Here is a 23177-nt window from a genome sequence, read left to right on the forward strand (position 1 = left end):
TGTCTTCTTTCAACTTCCGTCGAAGACGTTTCATAGGCCCACAACGGGGCCAACTTGATGAGCTTCCAAGGAATCCTCCTCCAAAGGCAGTAAAGTGACCCAGTCCAAATCCATCTTGGAAGCAGGAACACGAAAGATGTCAGCAGCTTGAAGAACGACATTGTCAAAAAGGCTCTCATTGCAACGAGACCCCTTGTAGGCTTGGATCTTCTCCAATCCGAACCTCTAGACTTCTGAAAGCTTTGTCCACTTCATATTATCCTTCTTGATCTCCGGCCACAAAGGACAAGCCATAATAGGATCAACCCCAAAAACAAAGAGAAACTTCTCCCTCCATTTATTATTTGTGTCAAGGATATTGAAAACCAAGCGATAACCACCCATCGTCCCACCGTCTGCAAATAAAAGTGGCCCTCCCTCTTCCTAGACTTGGCATAAAGTAGATAGACAGAAATTCTCATTGCTGGCTCAACGTGGATCCTATGGTAGATGACAAGGAAGTCGACGATAAGAGCAATTGAGTTCAGCTTTAGTTGCACAGGAGAGATCCCCAACGCTTTGAACACTAGCCGGACGAACGGATGAAGTGATCATCAATGACTAAGAAACTTAGTGGACGTCCACTTAAGTTGACATAAGTTTTCCTATATATATATATATATATATATACTATATATATATATACATATATATATATATATATACATATATATATATATATATACACACACACACGTGGCGTGATCTAAACGGTTAGGTCGGTGACCTAAAAGATCGCTAATGGTTTACAAAAGTGAAAGCGACTCTTCATCGATCGAAACATGTGCACAATAACCAAGGCGCCACTCCATCAAAAGTACTGCACAATCTCTGTTGACGTCACCTTATCACGTCATAGAAGTCGTCTAAGAAAGGTGACCCAAATCCTAAACGAAAAAGAGCTAGATCTATTATATTTCTCTCGAACTTGGCTTCCTGAGTCCAAGTGAAAGGGGTTAGTGTTGTACCCTAAAAATTACTAAGTATAATAGACCCTCTTTAGGCGGTCGTGTGTCATGTTTGACTGGCCTACCTTCCCCAAATCTAAAAACCTAATCCAGGTATGCACATGACCTATTTATTTTTGAGATGCAGGTCCGAGGCATCTTCGGGTCCGTCTCTCGACCCGGACCCAAGAAGAAAAGCACTTTCAGGCTGGGATCTGCACAAGAGTCGGGAATTCCAAGACGAATGACATCTTTCACTCAACTTCACTGCGGAATATCTCGAACGACAAATTGACCTATCAGCTTCACCATGCTTAGCTACGTAGTCCAGTCGCCATCATATTTAATGTGTGGTTAGGGTCATTATAACTCCCCCGTCGGAGTCATAATGACTCTTCGGATAACGCCAACAATTCAGCCACCCCGTCACCGTCGCATCAAATGCGAGGATGACTTGCTTGCTCTGTGACTGACATGTGCAAAGCACCATTTGATCACTCATCCACACCAACCCGGTCAGATTGTTATAAAAGGGATGATTTCTTTTGCACGAAGGTACAAGCAATCTTGGCCATAAAATGCTCAAAAACTAAATTCAGGGTTTTGGACCATTTAATTAATAACTGAATTGAGCATTGGAGAGCCCATCGAGAAATCCAATTCCGATCGTCTAACGGCATTATTGTGTGCAGAATCTCTATTTGAGGTCATAATCAGCTATCAAAGGAGATAGAAGAACCCTAAACTCCCCCCATATCTCCAAATTAACCAACTGACATCAACGTATACCTAAAGATTTCTGACTAGGATTCTATTACAAATATGCTACTTGTTGGTGCTCACGCTTCTGTGTTCAAGTCTTTATAAGCTTTCACACACGTCATTAAATATGTTCTTCATATGCTATCCTCTATATATTTCAAAGAGCGCAAAAGATAAAGTAGCTTGCTTTTGCCGAATATAAGCTTTCCCTGTGGCGTCAAAATATTTATCAAACGTCACTTTCTTTGCACAAAATCAATGATAAACCTGAATTTCTCAATGCAACTTATAGGAAAAATCACGAGTTGATAACTCAACAACTGAGAATAAAAGATTGGACAAAATTAGTATATTTCAACTATCAAGTGCAATTCAGTACAAGTTCAAAACCTCCCCTTTTATGGACAGGAGAAATCTATAGCCATCTTAAAGCGTTCACAGTAGAACAAAATCCTCAAGGCTGACAGTATTACCACTCCAATGTAACTGCTAGTTCAAGAAGATCCATTACCAGATGAATAGTCTGCTGCTTCTCCTGCTGTTTTAACCTGACTGCAACTGAATCAGGATCAAATCCCTCCGGGGTCTGTAGATTGGATTGCTCTGCTCGAACCTCTTGTAGCAAAGCATCGACTTCTCTGACGAAATCCACTCTTAGTAGCACATCGTCGTCTTCAGGTGGCAACTCTATTCTGCTTTGATGCTGTTGATGAGGATGCCAAATCAGATTAACGATATCTTCACTATCATTCAGTTCGACAACAACAACAACAACAAAGCCTTCATGCCAAAAATTTTTGGTTGGCTACATGAATTCTATTCTTTCAATCAGTTTCGTTAAGGGCTATCATATCCTTTTTTTCACCTGATTCTACTCTTAGGCCTATCTTTAGTCCTTTTTTTCTCCACAAATTATAATCTTATAGTTTCTCCAAATTGGTGCCTTTAATGGCCTCTGTCCTACATGACTAGACCATCTCAAACGGTTCTCTCTTATTTTATCCTCAATATAAGCAATCTCTAATTTCCTACAAAAGTAGTCTTCCTTATCCTATCTCTTATAGTGTATATGCAGTCGTCCATCATAATATTTTTATTTCTGCTACACTCGTCCATCGTAACATTCTTCACTATAATTTAATTCATGCCACAAAAATGAATGACAACTATGACAGGTTGGGTTAAAAGGAGACATTTGATTGACAATTAAGGTACAAAAAAATAATTGACCAAATTAGTGAATTATATAACTTGCATCCCTATTTCTTTCTAGTAATAACTGACGACACGTGACAAGAAGCAAGTTACTGCAAAATAGGTTAAGACGCAGAATCTCAACTTTTTAAAAAGAAATCTATCTCTCAGTTTCAGTAGTGTTGAAAACATTTTTCTTCAAGATCTATTCACTTTTGTTGCTCCCATTTGTGATAATCATCGCTCGACGATAGAGAAGTTATTGTCTTATAGAGGGCATTTAAAGGACCAAAATTTACAGATCACGTTTCTATAGATTGTGAATAATGGATCAGACATGCAAGAAAATCCAGTAAAAATATAATATTTTTTACTACCTAATAATAGTCTATTTCTTATAATAATATACCAATTAAACCTATTACGGGTCCCAACGATACATACATTTTCAATATCAAACCCAGCAGGAACAAGCATACTGAAAGGATCTTCTCGAGGGAAGGTATCAATCATTTGCTTCCTACATTTCTTCAACCACCCCTCGTGATCAAATCCATCGTGGAGGTTCAAAAGTTCATTAAGCAATCTCATGGCCGGTGAAGATTCTCTCTTCAAAATCTCCGTCTGAACTTGAAAATATCACCAAATTTTGTTGTAATGTGCAGTTAACAATTGCTAGATATCGCAATATCACAATTGAATATAAGTAGCTCAATGAAAATACCATACCTCTATCCTTCTATATAGGAGGTCTAGGCTTCTAATGACATCTTTCTCATCCTACACTCAGGAGAAAAAACTGAATTAAATTGCTTGCTCAGATGTCATTATGAAACTAGCTATACATAAACTATGAATCCATAAAAAGCATCGCCATGATATTAATATCAGAAAAAGAAAGAGTTGCATACATCTCTTCGAGCCAGATCGAGACGATTCCATATGATCATTAAAACAAGTTCGGTCAGCTCCCCTTTGTCAGCAGCCTCCTCGATTTTCTACACAAAAGGAATTATTTTTAAGAAAGTTGGTGGGTATAAGTCCCTCACAAGAAGGATTTAAGAAAATATATACAAAACAAGAAAAAGAATCCCGGTCTAACACAAGTCAGAATGCAACCTGCAAAAATGACAGTCTTTGTAAGTGGCAATGGATATTTATGTCCAAGAAACTACGCAAAGAAAATTACGCACCGTAGGGTGAGGATCAAGGATTACAATTTTATGCTCTGATATATTCCTGTAGCGAGCTTCGGTATCATTGACTGGTAGAGTCGAATAAATGGGGATTCAGTTATGGATTCATAAAAGATTTCGGCTCTCACCCTCTAATAACTAGCTTTTATGGGTGTGTTCTCGTGGTTGATAACAAATGGTACCAGAGCTGACCTCATCTTTTCAGTTAGTGACATGTTGGGGACTAGTCTAGTGCAAAGACAAGACAAAGGAGACAGACCGAGATTGTCGTGTTCAGTTAGGACTAGACTAGTGCACACCCAGCCTGTGTAGGCATGACGAGTAGAATCAACTGTGGGTTTATTAAAGATTGGTTTCCTTTATCTAACAGCTAGCTTTTAGCGGCGAGTTCTTCTAACTCTCTAACAAGAAAAGTGGTATTACCTCTTCAACCTCTTCAGCGGATCTAATAAAACTCGAAACCAACCGCCTCGCCTTGCACAGTTCCTCCTCAGGGTAATCCTTCAGCCGCATGCCTATCTCCCGGTACTCATCCTCCCTCCTGTTCTCTTCATCCTCTTCCTTCTTACGATAAGCATGCCACTTTTTGGTCTTCTCTCTCTGCTTCGCTTGCCATTCCTAAACCAAAACAAAGAACAGGTTTAGCCCACAACCTGTTCGACGAAATGCCAAAGCGAAGAGACTCACGTCATCGAAGAACTCCGCGCGGCATTCTTTGATAATTGGGCAGCATATGCCAAAGGACTCCCTGGTCTTCTGCGTAGCTGCAGAGATAGAGAGAGTTTAAAGAGAAGAACAAAGAAGGAAGAAGAGGAGATGGGCTGCGTTGAGGACCTGGGCATGGAGAGATGAGCCTTGGATTGGGATCGAAACAGAGAGGAGATGGGCGGAGGGGGAGATGGCGGGTTCTTGAGCTCGGCAATGGCGGGAGAGAAGTGAAGAGCGTGGGAGTTTGTGCAGAGATTGCGTGCATTGGTGATGGATGGTTTTAGTTTTGAGAGAGAAACGAGCGCAATTATTCCCTTCTCGGGCGATGAGATTTATAAATGAGGAATTTTTTTAGATGTCAGCCCTTCAAATCATTGAAATTGCTATTAGGTACACGATTAAGGTGGAAAACGAACCGAGTGATTATCAAACCGAGTGATTATCAAGTAGCTCGTTATTTGTTCATCTAACTATTCAGTCATATTTAGCTCGATCGATAGTTCATTCAATAGTAAATAAATAGTTTTTAGTGTTCGGTTAGAATTTAACTATATATATATTCCATTCGTTTGGTTATCATTAGGGTTTTATCCCTTACGATTTGTATCATTATACGCATGATATTAGATTTTTGGTTCATTTTACTTTATGTAATGTAATTTTTATACTAATTTTGGCATATTTATGTACGTTTCTGAATGAATTTTCTTTAACTAGGTAACAGTATGTGTTTAATCACATAATCTTATATTTACAAACTATAAATTCTTAATCTAATATACACAACTAATATTCGACAAATATTTGTTGATATTCAAAAAGTATTTGCATTTGAATTTATAAAATCTAAACAATTTCAAATACCAACACCTAGATATTCGTTTTCGGCTCAGATTTGTTTCCACCCTCCTAACTTGCCGCATAATAGCAATTTTCAATAAATTCATATTTGTTTCCTCCTTCATTCTCTCCCATCAGTGTCCCCTTATTCTTCCTCAAAATTCAAATGCCACAATCCCAAACGGCAGAATTCTATACCCTTGAGAGCAAAGTCAAATCTTAAAGGGTAGAATTCCTTTATTTTTTAGTGTCCCCTAGACATCAAAGCCAAATTTCATATTACCACTCTTAATTATCCGAGTTTCAGAATTTCATTTTTATTTGTTAATTTGTCATTCAATCAACATATATAGTCATCTATGCCTATTTCTGCCTAATTTCTTTTTAAAAAGGTGTATTTAACAAAATATGGATGGTTTGAGGGGTATTAGCCAGAAAACCCTCCTTTTTTTCTGGAGGTTTTCAACACAAACTTTGAGTTTGTGATATATTGAGCTTAATAGCCTATTCTTTGTTTTTATTAAAAAAACATATTCATATGAAAGCTTAAGGAAGAAACATGGTCGCTTGTGTGCAAGATATACTGACGCTGGCACCCTCCTCTATACAAATTTTACAACCATCAACAATTTGAGCGAGTCTAGCTATAACATATGCCACCTTGTTCCCCACACTCTTACATGACCAAAAAAAAAAACTATGAGGGGCATTGTCATATGAAGTTTCTGTTTTTGGGGCTTGGACATATTTTTCCCAAAATTTAAAAAATGGCCGGATATTCTATAGAAGATCTCTATCACTAAACACAAACTAGTATATTTTTTGCAATGGTCCAACAAGTTATTTAGACTCACTTTCAGCCTCTATTAAGAGAAATTAGAGTTTTTGTGCTTATTGAAGACCCTCTAAAAGAGCTTGAGCTTCCACGGCCAAAAGTGTTAACAATCCTCCTTCCTCCCTGTTATCAATGCATAAACCTCCCTTTGGTTTTCTCTAATCAAAGCTCCAAAACCAAGTTGATTAGAATTTTTGAACAAGGAGACATTAATATTAATCTTATTATTATTCTATTTTTTAACATTGTTTATGAGATTTTTAATAGTTTAAAGGGGTTTAATAGAATTTAAAAACTCTTGCCTAAAAAGTGCGGGAAAGTTTTGTGCAAACCTCCCAAATGTTAGAGGGGTTCGGTAAACTTTTACCATTACATTTTTGTTCTCGGTCGTATGACTCAGGCCTTTGACAGCAGAGGAAAAAGAAACGAAGGAGAAGGGAAAGCTCCATCCTCTTCTCTTTCTCTCTCTCTCTCTCTCCCTCCCTCCTCTTTGTCCTCTTTAAATTACAACTCAATTTCATTCGATTTTTTTTATTATTTTCTCCCTCGATTCATGGAACAGCTCGTGAATTTCATCATTCGGCCTCCGAGGTTCGGAATCTGTTGGTTTATTTTTTAAATTAGGTCATTTTTTTCTGTTTTTAGTATGCTTTCCTGATTAGGTTTTGTCTGGATTTTCCTTTCCATTTTCGGTAAAAAAGGGAATATTTGGTCATTTGTGTTCTATCTGAAGAGTAGAAGTTTTTTTTGAATTTAAATATTTGTTGGAGTTTTGATTGAGATTTGTGAACGACTGTCAGTTTTAGGTAAAGTAGAGCCAAAGGGTTAAAGTTTCTGAAATGGTGTATTAAATGGGTGACAAACTTGAAATGGGTCAAAACATTCTGGATTGGTTTGGTATGAAGAATGGATTCAGCCGGAGATGAAGAAGAAGATGATAGTGACTGTTGATTAGTTTGTGTAATCGCTACCGATATCTGCCTTTATTTCATTGGAGCTTGGTTTTGATTTGAGCTTTGGCAGTCAGTGTGGAGGGAAAACATAATTTTGATTATAGTTTGTAAGAAAGAAACCAAATGGGTCTGTATGGGATGCATTAAGGATGTTGGGGCCAACTTGATATTGTGGGATGGTTCCACAATTTTGTTTTTTTGAAGTAAGACAATCCTCGAGCACTATTTTGGTGAGTTCAAATGACATGTTTTCCATATGAAATTCAATCGATCTGTCTGTTGATCTACCTTTAGCTGTGGAGTCGGCAGGAGAATTACCTTCACGTAGACGGTATGAAACTCTTGAAACTTCAATCATGCTTAGCCATTCACGAACGTTCTTTATTAGAGCATTTATGGTTAAGGCTAGTGGTGCTGAAGGAGATGGAGGTGTTGGGAGTTGGATGTGTTTAGGAATTGGAGCCCATGTCAATCGCAATTAATGAGGCTTGATGGCTGTGATCAGTCTGACCCTTTTTTTAAAGGTACCTTTTGGAATTGAAACTAGTCTAGAATTTGGCTGTTTGATCTTTAAGGTTTTGATACCATGATAAGAATTAGAAATTAGGCGGAAATTAGTGACATGTCTAGTGCATCTCTCTCTTCTGATTTAAAATATCCTTTTCTTATTACATAAAATCTTCTACTAATATATTTTTTAACACCATCTATGCCATATTTAGCAACACCTTCGAGTGTTGAGAACTGGGAGAGGAACATTCTCCTCTGTTTAAGTCTCATTGTAAAGTTGTGTTCATTGTAGAGTTTGATTTTGCATGTAATTGTGGTTTCACTTCATGCATCATCATCACCGCATTCTCTTGAATTGGCCTTAGTAACTCTTGTTAGGCTTCTAAAAACCCTCCCCAAATTATTCATAAAAATTCCTCGCAACATGTCCCCAACCTCAATTTTCTGTTTGCTATGCCATCTTTGCTTTTCTGGCCTATTCAACTTTCTAAAGCATATAATAAAAGTGCTACATCATATTTGCTTAACTGGCACATTCAACTTCTCAAGCACGTCTAGACGTAGATCCACCTCGGAATGCTCACAATACCATCCCAAAACTGTATTGAATTTCTTATTTGATTTGCCTTGATTATCAACAGGATATGATTGTGTCATGTCACAAAAATTTGAATTTGGATTCTCCATTATTGCACAATCCTCACCTTTAATAACATCATTACTTCATTAGTTTCTATTGAACTATCCTTGCCTAGAACTGTCAAGGTATGAGCCCCTGGATCCCTCAATCATCTTAGTTGGTGCCTCATAAATGACCCTATTGCTTATTGCAACATGTAGTTGATCCTGATAAACCAAATCCATAACACCACTCAACTATCAATTCACTATTATTTTCTTATTTTTATTTTTCCTGTTCTTTGATTTCTGTAGTACTTGGCTCTACCAAACTTCATGCATGGATGCAAGCTTCCACCCTGATTGTCTTGATTTGGCACCATGTGAGCCTTATTGACAAACTGGATCCAGATTGCTTGGTTGTCTATTTGTTTGCCCTAATGCACCCAAACCTACACAGTGCTCAATGTCCGAATTACTTGGCTTACCCAACTTTATCCATGGACGTAAGCTTCAACCCTGATTGTCTTGATCTGGTACCATGCGAGCTTTATTGACAAACTAGATCCAGATTGTTTGGTTGTCTCTTTGTTGGTCCTAGTGCACTCAAACCTTCACCCTTCTCAATGCTTGAATTACAGATCACCCCTTCCTCACTCCACCGGCAATACAAGTCTCATCGCTACTATGCGCCGCTAATAACTGAATTGTTGTAGCTACAATGCGACCTACAGCCACCAGCAGCCATAATGCTTGAAATGCTTCGATTTATCTGTTCCAGAGAGCGTTTTAGCAGGGTGAAGAGGACTCTTTTTTCCTAATGTTTTTGAGTAAGTCAACAATAAGCTAATAAGTTCTTTAACAAACACCCATAGCCACCTACAACTTACCCAAAACTTGTACATTGGGTACAATCGTAAATTATTACTAATCCATAAGATACAGGCTAAAAGCAACTTCAAGCATCTCCAGCGGCAACTTTAGGAGAAAATGTTGTTTCAAACCTCATGCACAATGGCCATAGAATCGTAGAGCTCAACTTTTAGGGAGAAGAGGATATTTTTTTTCTTGAGTGGTGTTGGAGTTATTCTCAGAGAGGTGACGAGAAGTAGGTGCTGATGAAACTTGTGAAGGAACAAGGTTGTGAACTTAATATTGGGATGGGTTTGACTAACTGGAGATGGAAAAACGTTACTTTTTTGGGTTTGAAGATTGTGTTTGACTATGGGTATAGAGAGAGCGTTTGGGTAGTGATTATTGGAATCTGAAGGAAGAAGATAGGAACATGATAGGGAAGTGAGAAAAAGCAATAGTAGTTACTTTAAGGAGGTTTATACAAACGGATCTAGACTAGTGGACTGATTTGATGTAACTTAGCAGTTAGGGGGACTTTATCATAATATCAAGGTTTGAGGGACTTATTTCAGAATACGTGAGTTTTGGGGGACCAATAGCTGAAAACCCCAAAAGAAATTTATAACTTGTGCAATAGATGTCAAAACTTAGGAATGAAGTGTTTGCAAGATACAATTGCCATGTAAGGGATATAATTTATGAACTCCTGGCACATCTGTCTGCGTTGCCTGGTCTGCCATTCAACTATTTTCCCCTACAGGCTACAGCTAAAATTTAAAGATTTCTAACATTGCATAGTCGAACTTCATAGAAAGACCATGGATCAAAGAAGAGAAGAAGTCACTATTGGGAGAAGCTATAATGATCAAGGTTTTAAATATCGGTTATCGGGAATTTATCGGACGACCAAAATTCTTATCGGATAGCGGAAATCGGGGATATATCGGGGATAAGTAGTATTTATCGGAGTGATATACTAGATGGTGTATATATATAATTTAATAACTAAAAAATGTAATCTAACCATGCTTAATGAAATATAAACATACCAAAATGTAAATCATCATGTTTAGAATCACTAACCAATTGTAGAAAGCAAAACTTGCATCTTGACCGCACGATGAAACCATTCGATTGCATAGCCTTACTTATCGGCCGATAATCCCGATAAAAAAACCTTACTTATCGGCCGATAAGTACCGATAACGCCGATAACTGGATGGTGGAGTCATGTCTTTTTTAGCTTATCTTGATTAATTGTAGCCAAATATATCTATATCTCAATGTTATGCCTTTATAAAAGATAAAACTATGTATATCGTCATGCTATCATGCTGATGTAACCTAGACAAAAGAAACTACAGAACAATACAAAACTTGCCATAAACTGCAGTAAGCCAGGGGCATGGAGGAAAACCTTGACAATGTGAATACAATAATATATTTATAACAAAATATTCATAGAAATTTATACCATTCAAAAACATCTGTACAGATAGTGAGGATGATTTTTTATGTTTCTTATTAATTTATGCCCTTGTCCTAACTTTTTTAGTCTGTTTAAGCTGCAACTTTATAAGAACAGAACCTTTCTTTTTCCCTTATGCTTCTCTTTCCATATATTTTTCTAAAGGATATACCACTTTTTTGCACCTCAGAGCTGATTATAGCCCGATAGATGATTTGCTGGATCAAGAGTTTATGCTGAAGGGACGATGGTATCAGAGAAAAGACTTGGAGGTATCAGTATTCTAATATCTCAAACTTGTTTTTTTGGCTTACATGTATTGGTTGCTGTGGAGAAAATTTAATGTTATCTTTTCTAATTGTGGAAGTATACAAAGTGGCTTTATTAAACTTCAATACTAAAATACAAATCTGGTTTTCTTTTAGGCTATGTTTGGTTTGAGAGAAAGGGAGAGAAAAGAAAAGAAAATAGAAAGTAAAAGGAAAGGAAAAGAAAAAGAAAAGAAAATGATATTCCTTTTATTGTTTGGTTAGAAAGAATATTGTAATGAAAGTTAGAAGAAAATTCATAAGAAAGTCATTTTCTCTCATTTGGTTACATTTCTAAGAAAAAAGAAGAAAATTATCACAACATAATTTTAATTCATACTTTTTAGAATTAGGTTTAGATTTTAAATAATTTACAAAAAATAATTAAATTAAATTGTGATTCTATTCTATCATATTTTTATAAAATTTGTAAGTTACTGAACATGTTTGCACAATCTTAACTTAAGAAAATTGAGTCAAATATACGATGACTCTAATTTGCATATAATCTTACATGGTTTTGGACTTGCTAGTTATTCAAAACAATGCAGTTCAAGCATAATTATTCAAAATTAGTATCATTCATATCATGGGAAATAACAAGTTAATAAACACATGTTAACAAAAGGCAATTTCTTAACACAAAAATTTGAGTGACGATCAACATCTAGTTTGTAAATATTAACAAGCAGAAGCACAACTACAATTCCACTAATTAGAGAACAACATTTCTCACACATAATATTTACAGAAAGAAAGGCCAATGAAAGAACCAAAGGAAATTTAAAGTAAATGTCGTGATATTCCTAATATAAAGTAAAATCCATTTCTATTCGCACAGTCTATTACAATTAATTTCATATAGAAAATCTTAACCAACAAAGTCTATTACAATCAATTTAATATAGAAAATCTTAACCAAAGAGAGAGAGAAATATGCCGAAGTCCTTGATTTTTGACTTTAGTAGCTCATTAAAACATCAATCTCATATCCTTCATCCCCTGAAATTAATTCAAAAAAATTCAAATAAGTACAATATAAACATCAAAAACCTATAAAATGAAGTCTCGGCATGCTTTTAGAAGAAAAATGAAACTACCGCTCGTCGTGTCATGATTCCTTTCTTAAGACTAATCATCAGAATCCTAAAACATGACAACAAAGATGCTTCAACTAATTTTTCTCAAGCGCTAAATGGTGAAACAACTACAAGAGTTATAAACAGATTTTAAATGTCGTCCGACATGTCCAACATGTCCGACATGTCGGTTTGAGGGCTTGAGCGATATGACATGGACGTTTTCAACTCGTATGTTGGTTTTCAGGACCAAATCGGTAATATCGGGGCCATATCGGGCATATTGGCCTATTTTTTAGCCTTGAAAAATTGACCAATATGATCCTTTTTTTAGATTTGTTTTTTATTATTGGGTTTGGATTTAGTGATAAAAACCCAATCCCGTTTGACTTATTATCATGTTTAAAGGTTTCTCATGAACCCGATAGAAAGAAAAGAGAAAAATTAGGGCTACAACGGACTTGTGAACCGATCACTCTTTTCGTGAACGACGACGCCCTTCCTCACCTCCATCTCGGCCCCCGTCGTCTATCTCCCGTTACGCCCCGAAATCCGAACCCCAACCGAATCCAAGGGCTGCAGGGTATCCCATGGTCAGGATGAAGGGAAGAGGGATGGTTGGGATGAAGGGAAGGGGGTGGTCGGTGACTCATCCGAAGGACCCCGAGCAGACGAAGAAGAAAAAGAGCCTCGACACTGCCTCTCTGCGACGTCTCGCCGCTAAGACTGCCTCCCTGCGACGTCAGAATCCACCCATCACCGACGCCGCCTCTAGAATTTAAAAAGTATGCTTATATTGAATTTAGGAATGCTTAGATTATATTTAGGACATGATATTATACATATGCGCACTATTGAATTTAGGAATGCTTAGATTATATTTAGGACATGATATTATACATATGCGCACCACCCGATATGGCAATCCGATATTTAGTCCATGTCCCCCACCCGATATGGCAATCCGATATTTAGTCCATGTCCCCCGATATATCCCCGATTTCCGCTATCCGACATGAATTTTAGCCGTCCGATATGACCCCAACATCCGACATTTAAAACCTTGGTTATGAAAGCAAAAAATTAGAAAAAAAAAACATTTAAAATTTTCATTTGCTGGACAAATATCAGCTTGGAATTACACTTCATGCTATGTAGAGTCATGTAAAGATAAAAATCCCAGGTGGGCTTGTTATATCAGTTGCTACATCAACTATATGAACACGAATGATTCGAATCTGATTGATTCTGATTACATCTCTTGTTGTATCAAATTCCCATGCTTTCGACTTGATCCGGGTACAAGTAAATTTTAGGTATACACATTGATTTTTCTTCTTGTATATGCTTTTTATGTTTGTTGTGTATATGGCTGAGAAGATTGATGTGGGATCTTGCGTTAATGCCTGTCAATAGAGCTGTGCCTAGCACACAACAACAGTGAATTGTGAAGATTTTTTTTGGCATATGCTTAGGAAAAGTTGTATGTAAAGGGAAAGTTTTGCCTGGTGACGTAGGGGCCATAATCAGAAGGGAAAGGCATATATGATGATTACGTACAATGCATAACATTAGTCAAAAACTGAAAAATGAATTATGCAATATAATTAGAGTGTAAATTAAATTACCTCCTAATACTGAAAAATGAGTATGCTCCAGAATGTGCCTATTAACAAATAAAGAAATTCGATTATCATTTCTGTATTAAATATAAATGTGAGGAGGTAAGTTGTGAAAGCAATGCAACTGAATATAGAAATATATGTGATCTATTGAAAACAAGCTACATACTATATATATATATATATATATATATAACATACCCATCCATATTTGCTATAACTCAAAAGTAATAAAATACATATCAAATGGCATTTATAGATGTTTATAAAAAATATTAGCACTTAGTGCATCAGTCAACTGCAATCTGAACCCTCAAGAAATGCAAACCTAGCTTAAACAAACCTGTAGCTGACTTCATTTCTTACCTTACTCAGTAAGAACAAAAGAAACGGAGGATGTGGAGATCTTCACAGTGACTCCTTATACTGCAACTAAAGTTTACGGAAATAAAAATTCATGATGCACCTTTATTACATGATTATGCTCTTTCGAGTTTTTCGTGCAAATTGCTTGGTCAAGGAGTTGCCTATCAAATTTGTCATATGTTGAAAAATGCTTGTAATAGCCCTGAAAACAGTATAAATCCATGTTCAAATTCAATCCCTGTTTAAATTCAATTGGTTTCTGTATATAAAACCTCGTCATGTCAATGATAACAACTTTGTTATATTCTGTGTATCACATCTGCAGACATTCACCATGAATCTAATGAAATATCTTGTGTGTAAGATCAGTTAATAAACAAACTGATGATTGAGATCGATGATGATTTTCATTTGAGTAAAAAGAAGCTATATTGAGAAGAAAAGAGAATAAAAGAACTGGTTCGAAATAGTTTAGTATTCTCCTATTTAGAATAGCACGCTAAAGGGTAAAGAACCGAAATCGAACAATCATTTGGTATTTTACAGGTCATGGTTAGTTGAGTTCTGGTGTAAAATAGATCTAATTTAGCTGAGAAATCACAACCTTACATCATGTTGTCCGACTTTCCTGCCGGATGCCTAACTAATTGAAAACTGGGAATTTTGACTGTCATGTCAGCTGCATAAATTCAATTTTTGATTTCCCCTTCAGCCTTTGTTGTCTTTTTTTGCCATCACCAAGTGAGGGAGTGGAAATTGAGGGTTGTTGAACTTAATCATCAAGTTTGTCAAGGACATCTCTTCGTCATGTGTGGGGAAAAACTCTTCATAATTTATGTAAGCCTATGTGTGGTTGAATGCAGTTCATTATGTGTGAATTCTATGCTTTTGATTTCCCCTTCAGCCTCTGTTGTTTTTTATGTCTCTACTATTTCAGCAAACAAAGATTGTATGTCTTGACCCAATAAGCACTAGAACGTGCATATACAAGATAAACAGAATCAACTATTGGCATAAAAGATGCAGCTCCATGTATGCCTAAACAAGTGTTGCCGGTATCGGCTAGAGAGAAACTTCATTCCAGGTGCAATTATCCATTGCATTGGTCAAGCAAGTTCACAAGGCGAACTGCGTTCAAAATCTAGTATCAAGTTCATCCTAGTTTGTACGAAAAATCTCTAGCTTTGGAGTCTTCCAGGGGAAATTAATAATCGAATCATAATAAAAAGAAAACTATATTTGGTATCTACTATTTATTAGTGATGTAGATATCTACTATTTAGATATCAACATCACTAATAAAGCTAATGAATACTCTTCACATCAGTAGCTAGAAATTATTTATAAAATTAATTCTTAATCTACAAAAATTCATCAAATCCAAGTATGAATCTACAAACTCAATTGTACCAATTACAATCAATAGGAATCAAAGTATACTAATTGCAAGCATTATGAACCAAATTGTACCAATTGCAAGAGTAATGTCAAAGCCAAAGCAAGTTAATAAAATTATACCTCTGATGATGAACCAAATAAAAAAATCCTTTGCTTGTCATTGTATTGTAGAGAGAGAGAGAGAGAGAGAGAGAGAGAGAGAGAGAGAGAGAGAGAGAGAAAAGAAAATAAAAGGTGAGGTTGACTTAAAAAAGAGGATATAGATTAAAAAAGTATTTAATTCATAAGAGAGAGAGAGAGAGAGAGAGAGAGAGAGAGAGAGAGAGAGAGAGAGAACAACAAGGAGAGCTCCGGCGAACTATGATTTGATCGGAGAGCTTCGACGAACTACGATTTGATCGAAGAGCTCTGGCGCCAAATATGGAGCAAATCGAAGGAATCCGGTGTCGAACTAGGGTTTGCATCAACATCAAAATAGGGTTTGAATTGGCATCGAAATGGGCTTCGCATTAGGCTCAAACTAGGGTTTGATCTGTGTTGAAGTGGAGAGGGAAGATGGAGACGAACAAGAGCGGATGAGGGATGAGTCGAGATTTTGAGGGGAGACAACGAGCGAGATTTTCTCTCACACACTCTTGTTTTCACTAGCGCAGAGTAGAGAAAGGTAAAAAGAAAGATTATGCCAGGGGTTTTCTTCAGTGAATCTAATAATCATTTTACTTTTAGTTTTCCTTCAAATCAAACAAGTGAAAGCAATTTTCTTTTAGATCTTCTTTTCCTTTCCATTATTTTACCGCAAACCAAACAGGACCTTAGTGTTTACTTTTGTGTTTATACAGTTCTTCCATCAGATGAGAGGGTAAGATAGTTTTATGCTACGAGAACTACTAGTCAGGCAGTTTTCCCACAATGTACAGCCCGTCAATTAATATATGGCTAGCAGCATAGCCATAATGTGATCATGTTCTAGTTACGAAATTTTTTAATTTATTTAGTTATAGTTTCTCATGTACTTTTGTTTTTTAAAAATGGATCCACACATGTAGATCTATATATTTGTCGAGCTGATGAAAGAAAGATAAATAAGGTGGCAGAGGTTGATATCAAAGGTACTAAGGCACTTTGTAATCTTTGGTTATGAATAGTCTGCAGTAGACTGAGATTGTTATTTTCAATATATGAAAAACATAAAGGAGCTAAATATTCGTAAAATATACCATATGAAGGATATAGATAGGGTTTATACCAATGAAGTTATATCTTGGAATTTGGGACACATGGATACCAATATTTTCTGAAACCAGTTTCATTTTCTGTCTTTCATATTGGTTTTCAACAATCTTGGTTTTCTGGTACTACGTTGCAACACAATTTTCTGTTTATAGTATACAGACCGCACAATAGCCTATATTTATTCAAGTAGTTCACTGTACCAGATCAACTATTCGTATTGCATAATTCATTTGTAGGTAGAAGAATTCACTTTCCTTTTGAACATTTATTATCTCGGTGATTAAAGTATCACATTTGCACACCGTAAATGTTATACTATTTGATGCAAATTTTAATAAAGTCAAGTGTCATCAATATATTGTTCAATATTTTCCATGATCTTAATGAATTGTATTACTCATTTAACTTTATGCAGATAAAAAATAGTCGAGGACATGCGCTGCAATGTAGCCATTACGGGCCTGCAGTAATTCCTGAAGGGAAGACTCTTCCTTGTGTTATATATTGTCATGGAAACAGGTACTAGAAAAATCATGGTTTTCATTTTTTTAATTCTATAAATTCCTCTGCAATTATGATAAGGCACATAATTCAGTACATTGTGGCAAACTTGTATTTTCTTTTATTCAGCTTTAAGAAAACTAGGTCTGATGTAAAGAAGTCTGTTCTAACAATAAATTCTAGGAGAAGGATGCCGGAGAAGCAAAGGTGGTGTTCTAGTTGGGGAGGTAACATTTGACTGCAAAAACAAAAGTTACCACCCTGAAATACGATACCGTGTGGCATGTGCATAATTTTATGCTTACATGTAGGATCTTGCCATTTGCTCAACAAACGCTAGTCAATCATAGAGTCCAGCATGGACTGTCAAATAGAGTGTCCAATAAATTTGATCTGATCTGGGAGATAAATGGTTAGAACTTGTCAGTTTCTGCAGAAATTTGACAACCTTTTCTGCCTAAATTAACACCATCTATTAAGTTGTCCCCATTTCCTACCAAAATAGGATGAGCTACAAAGTTACCGAAATATTTGACCAAGTTTTACAACAGGCCATCAACTGTCAAACCTCTGTGCTGAGCAACATAAACTGATGCCATAGATCCTTGATGCCCCCTTGGTAGGATGGTAGCCCTACATTTTTACCACAAGGTAGATTGTTTATCATCTCCTTCCCTTTCTTATTATGATATGTCAAACTGCTGTTTGTTCCATGAGCATACTTTCTATATGATGATTGCCTTTCAGATTTTCTTTCTTACTGATCACAGTGGCTGCAGTATGTTTAGTTACCAAACAAATATCTATGGATTGCTTTTGATGTGACTCTTTCATTAACGCGATGTATATCTGTCTCAGTGGGTGCAGGGCTGATGCTAGTGAGGCTGCTATTATTTTGCTACCCTCAAACATCACAGTGTTCACCCTTGACTTTTCAGGCTCAGGACTCTCTGGAGGAGAGCATGTCACCTTAGGATGGAATGAAGTAAGTTTCTTGACTGTACATTACTCTTACGAGTTATGAGATCTGGAATTTCATTTTTGTGCTTTCTGTGGTTGACCTTATCAATGAAGAGGAATCTCTTTTAAGCAAGTAATTCCAAGTAACTAGGCGAATGACTGACAACCAAAATATCATGTTTATATTTTCTGCATTTGCGCATAAGTAAAACATTGGTTTTTAATTTTAAATGACACTTCATATTTTCATAATCTTCTTCCTGTTTTCATGCATTCTTTTAGATTGGAAAAACCGAAAAAATTAACAATGGTTCTTCATTCTAGAAAATCTCATGACATTGTTACATACTTTAGGACCTATATTGCTTACCAAGTTATCATCAAAAAGATGGATGCCACATAATAACATAAAGGCATGATTATGGACTTTCAAAATTGTATTTGACTTGATAAATCATTTCCACTAACTCATGGAGGTAAGTTGGTTCATTACTATGATGGGCCATTAAAAATGGTGAACTGTTAATAGGGGTTGGAACTTGCACACTCCAAAAGGAAAAAAATCACTATTTGAGTCTTGCTTCCGATGACAAGTTGTTCGTCTTTTTATATATTCAATATGGGTCTCCTTAAAGGCTTTTCCACTCCACCGAAGCTCACTACACCAAAACTCTAAAGTTGAGATCAAGGTTGAGTGATATTATTGACTGTAACCTAGCCCTTCTGGTCGGCGATCCTTTCCTTGTGCGACATTTTGACTCTTTTACCCAACGATACCCTTTTTTACTCTAAAATCTGCATTAAATGTATGAATGGTGGTATTTGAATCTGGGTTGCTCTAGTACCACCGTAAAGTTCCTTAAGCTCCACCAAAACCTTGAAGTTGAAGCATTGTTTTAAATATCCCCGACATGGCCCGATATATCCTCTGGTATATCCTTTTACAAGGTTTGCCGCAACCGATATGATCTCTAAATATCATTCACCTCTTTTTGGCTATTTTGGGCGATATCCCCCGATATGGCCGATATATCGGCCGATATGTGGACCAATATATCTTTTTATATGGCTATCACAAAACAACATACTGTGATTAGCAATTTTTGGGCGAGATATCATGACTTTTTCCTATTATATCAAATGACATTTCAAAAAAAAGCAGACCAAATGTTACACCGTTGACTTGTACTTTTGTTTATTTTACAATGTGAATAGTGATCCTAAACATACATTATTTACATTTAATATGCTTAGATTTCATTAAGTATGTTTAGATTATATTTTAGTGCATTATACTATATATGCAAATAGTCGTTATGGTATTCCGATATTTACCACATATCCCCGATATTTCTCCAATATTCGCAATCCGATATAAATTTTGGTTATCCGATATTTTCCCGATATCCGATATTTAAAACCTTGTTGAAGTAAGGTTGAAGGTTACAATTTTACTTGAACAAGCCTAGAGCCATCCTGTTACACCCACTTGAATAGTTGGTTGGAGTTGAGACCCTTGACATACCAAAGAGTTAGAAACCAGTTGAATCTGGGTTGCTCAAGTACCATCTTAAAGACCTTTTTGCTCCAACATAACCTTGAAGTATGGGTTAAAAAGTTACAATTTTGCTCGAACAAGCCTAGAGCCATCTTGTAACACCTACTTGAATAGTTGGTTAGAGTTGAAACCCTTACAAACATTCACCTCTAGATTGAGTCCAATTTGTTCCATTCATACGCCAAATTCCACTGGAAGCCTAGTTGTTTTAACCTATCTAGTATCTTAACTTGTTCTAAATCATCACTCGCAACCCTCAAAGGCTACAATTAATACTCCCTTGCTCTTTGATTCCCCATCCCTGATTGAAATTCATCAAATATACACTCAAAATTCCAAAAACATCTTGCATTTGAACAACTATCTTGTCAAATTATTTGTTCACAAATAAGCTCCTTGTTCCACTAATCAAATTGTGTTGACTTAGACCCATGAGTTGTCTGTTAGCTAATATGCTTGGAACTATCATGGTTGTTGATAGCGGATAGTGTCGTGTAGCGGTGAGGCATCGCTAATGCTATTTGGGGCTATTGCGACAAAATATCGATAAAAAGCGCAAAGTCAAATAGCGGTCTAATTAGGTATGTATACATATTAAAAAAAGAAATATTAAAGAAAAAACTAAAAAAAATCTAAAAGTGTATATTTGATTTCTTTAAATACCAAGTATGCAATAGTCAGTAGACATGTAACCATCACATAATACTGAAGACGACTGAAGGAGGAATTTTAGAGTTGTCGTCTTCGAGAAGATGAGTTGAGTGGTCAGAGGACTGCAGCAGGAGAAGTTTACGGCGAGAGGAGGTGAGAGGAAGTGTTGAGGGAGGTGTCGAAGACTGTGGGAGGCTGTGAGAATACGTCGGAAATTACGGGAGGCGGTGGGATGCAATGGTTGTGGGGCGGGTTTAATTTTTTAAAAAATAAACCTTAAACCACTTTTAAATAGCAATCAAAAAATGGATTTTGCCTACAATCGCTATTCACAGCTATGACACGCTATTGGCCGCTTTTACTAGCGAAAAACACATATTCCGCAATATGTACCCGCTATTAGACAAAAACGTAGCAGGAAGGGATCGCTTACGCTATTAGCGCCGCTACTCCGGCACTATTTACCAGTATTTATAACAGTGGGAACTACATGAACTTAAGAGGACAATCTTGACATAGTCTTGCATCTATGGTCAGTTAATCAGTTATCCTTCTTTAGCTCTATTCGGTCTGGTAAAAAACCCATCTCATTATACCCATCTGAACACAATTTGACGCAGAACTTTTGACCTCAAAAGTCCATAATGACATATAAACACATCATCCTCTTTATTGGATGATGTTTTGTATTTAGCTTTATGTAAAATTAGTTAGAACTCTGGTTGATTTGTAGGCCAGGGTGAGAATAGGCCACTACGTCCTGAAAAGAGAGGAGTTGAGGGAATCAGTACCAACTCCAATTTGCTAGGTAAAAGACTGTTGTTTGTTATTGTAATATATGGTTTTAAGTGAAATCTGTGCGATTACAATTTTAAAAAACGATCTAGATGTCCACCTGGATGGCTGGACCTAAATAGTACTTAGGTCACCCACTTAGGTTTTGGGAGCCCCTAGAGGACCATGGGCCATTATGCAGACTGCAGAGCTTTGGTCACTGTCTGATCTTTTCATTGTCGCCTCCACGTCTTAACCTCCCTGAGCTCCTCCACTGACTCCGAGCACCTCCTCCACTTCTCCAACCTTCAGTAAAACCTCCTCTACCTCCAGTTTAAAAATAAAAAAAGTCCGATAAGGCCCCGACTAGGTGTCTGGTCTAATGCCTACCAGTGTCCGGTGCTTTCTATAATGTTGTTGAACCTTGAACTTTGCTGTTCAAAATGTCCTGATAAACTGGAAAATACCTATCAGATTATCCGTGTCTTTTCCACATTCATAGAGTATGTGGAGATCTACTCACAAGTAAAAAATGAGGCATCCTAGACGGAAAATTCCGTCTAGGAAAATCAGAATTTCGTCTAGGATAAGTATCCTACAAACATCACAGTGTTCACCCTTGACTTTTCAGGCTCAGGACTCTCTGGAGGAGAGCATGTCACCTTAGGATGGAATGAAGTAAGTTTCTTGACTGTACATTACTCTTACGAGTTATGAGATCTGGAATTTCATTTTTGTGCTTTCTGTGGTTGACCTTATCAATGAAGAGGAATCTCTTTTAAGCAAGTAATTCCAAGTAACTAGGCGAATGACTGACAACCAAAATATCATGTTTATATTTTCTGCATTTGCGCATAAGTAAAACATTGGTTTTTAATTTTAAATGACACTTCATATTTTCATAATCTTCTTCCTGTTTTCATGCATTCTTTTAGATTGGAAAAACCGAAAAAATTAACAATGGTTCTTCATTCTAGAAAATCTCATGACATTGTTACATACTTTAGGACCTATATTGCTTACCAAGTTATCATCAAAAAGATGGATGCCACATAATAACATAAAGGCATGATTATGGACTTTCAAAATTGTATTTGACTTGATAAATCATTTCCACTAACTCATGGAGGTAAGTTGGTTCATTACTATGATGGGCCATTAAAAATGGTGAACTGTTAATAGGGGTTGGAACTTGCACACTCCAAAAGGAAAAAAATCACTATTTGAGTCTTGCTTCCGATGACAAGTTGTTCGTCTTTTTATATATTCAATATGGGTCTCCTTAAAGGCTTTTCCACTCCACCGAAGCTCACTACACCAAAACTCTAAAGTTGAGATCAAGGTTGAGTGATATTATTGACTGTAACCTAGCCCTTCTGGTCGGCGATCCTTTCCTTGTGCGACATTTTGACTCTTTTACCCAACGATACCCTTTTTTACTCTAAAATCTGCATTAAATGTATGAATGGTGGTATTTGAATCTGGGTTGCTCTAGTACCACCGTAAAGTTCCTTAAGCTCCACCAAAACCTTGAAGTTGAAGCATTGTTTTAAATATCCCCGACATGGCCCGATATATCCTCTGGTATATCCTTTTACAAGGTTTGCCGCAACCGATATGATCTCTAAATATCATTCACCTCTTTTTGGCTATTTTGGGCGATATCCCCCGATATGGCCGATATATCGGCCGATATGTGGACCAATATATCTTTTTATATGGCTATCACAAAACAACATACTGTGATTAGCAATTTTTGGGCGAGATATCATGACTTTTTCCTATTATATCAAATGACATTT

General features: G+C 36.6%; 2 protein-coding genes across 4 annotated transcripts in view; one reads left to right on the plus strand and one right to left on the minus strand.

Annotated features, from left to right (window-relative positions):
• On the minus strand, positions 2070-5173 carry LOC109843808 (protein PALE CRESS, chloroplastic). The gene is made up of 7 exons (XM_020412771.1): positions 4973-5173; positions 4826-4902; positions 4562-4756; positions 3854-3940; positions 3672-3722; positions 3387-3566; positions 2070-2451 (listed from the first exon to the last, which is right to left on the minus strand). The coding sequence occupies exons 1-7, from the start codon at positions 5109-5111 to the stop codon at positions 2218-2220; spliced, it is 963 nt and encodes a 320-aa protein (XP_020268360.1). The 5' UTR covers positions 5112-5173; the 3' UTR covers positions 2070-2217.
• The window catches only part of LOC109842856, a 34101-nt gene continuing 17849 nt past the window's right edge, over positions 6926-23177 (plus strand). For 2 of the 3 annotated variants that reach the window (XM_020411757.1, XM_020411759.1), the window contains exons 1-5: positions 6926-7112; positions 11116-11197; positions 17347-17450; positions 18291-18342; positions 21979-22053. In XM_020411757.1, coding sequence (XP_020267346.1) covers positions 7075-7112; positions 11116-11197; positions 17347-17450; positions 18291-18342; positions 21979-22053 — 351 coding nt within the window. In that variant the 5' untranslated portion in view covers positions 6926-7074. Of the gene's footprint in view, positions 7113-11115; positions 11198-17346; positions 17451-18290; positions 18418-21978; positions 22054-23177 lie in introns of all 3 variants that reach the window. The other variant, XM_020411758.1, reaches the window with a different exon arrangement.

This window comes from Asparagus officinalis, chromosome 5 (genome assembly GCF_001876935.1).
Source record: "Asparagus officinalis chromosome 5, Aspof.V1, whole genome shotgun sequence".
Classification (NCBI taxonomy): domain Eukaryota; kingdom Viridiplantae; phylum Streptophyta; class Magnoliopsida; order Asparagales; family Asparagaceae; genus Asparagus; species Asparagus officinalis.

Excerpts from the sequence above, each read along its gene's own strand:
- LOC109843808 (XM_020412771.1), bottom strand. The coding sequence starts at position 5,111 with ATGCACGCAATCTCTGCACAAACTCCCACGCTCTTCACTTCTCTCCCG. Across the intron at positions 3,941-4,561 it reads CCGCTGAAGAGGTTGAAGAG|AAAATCGAGGAGGCTGCTGA; the intron begins GTAATACCACTT and ends CCTTTTGTGTAG. Across the intron at positions 3,723-3,853 it reads TCGATCTGGCTCGAAGAGAT|GATGAGAAAGATGTCATTAG; the intron begins GTATGCAACTCT and ends TCCTGAGTGTAG.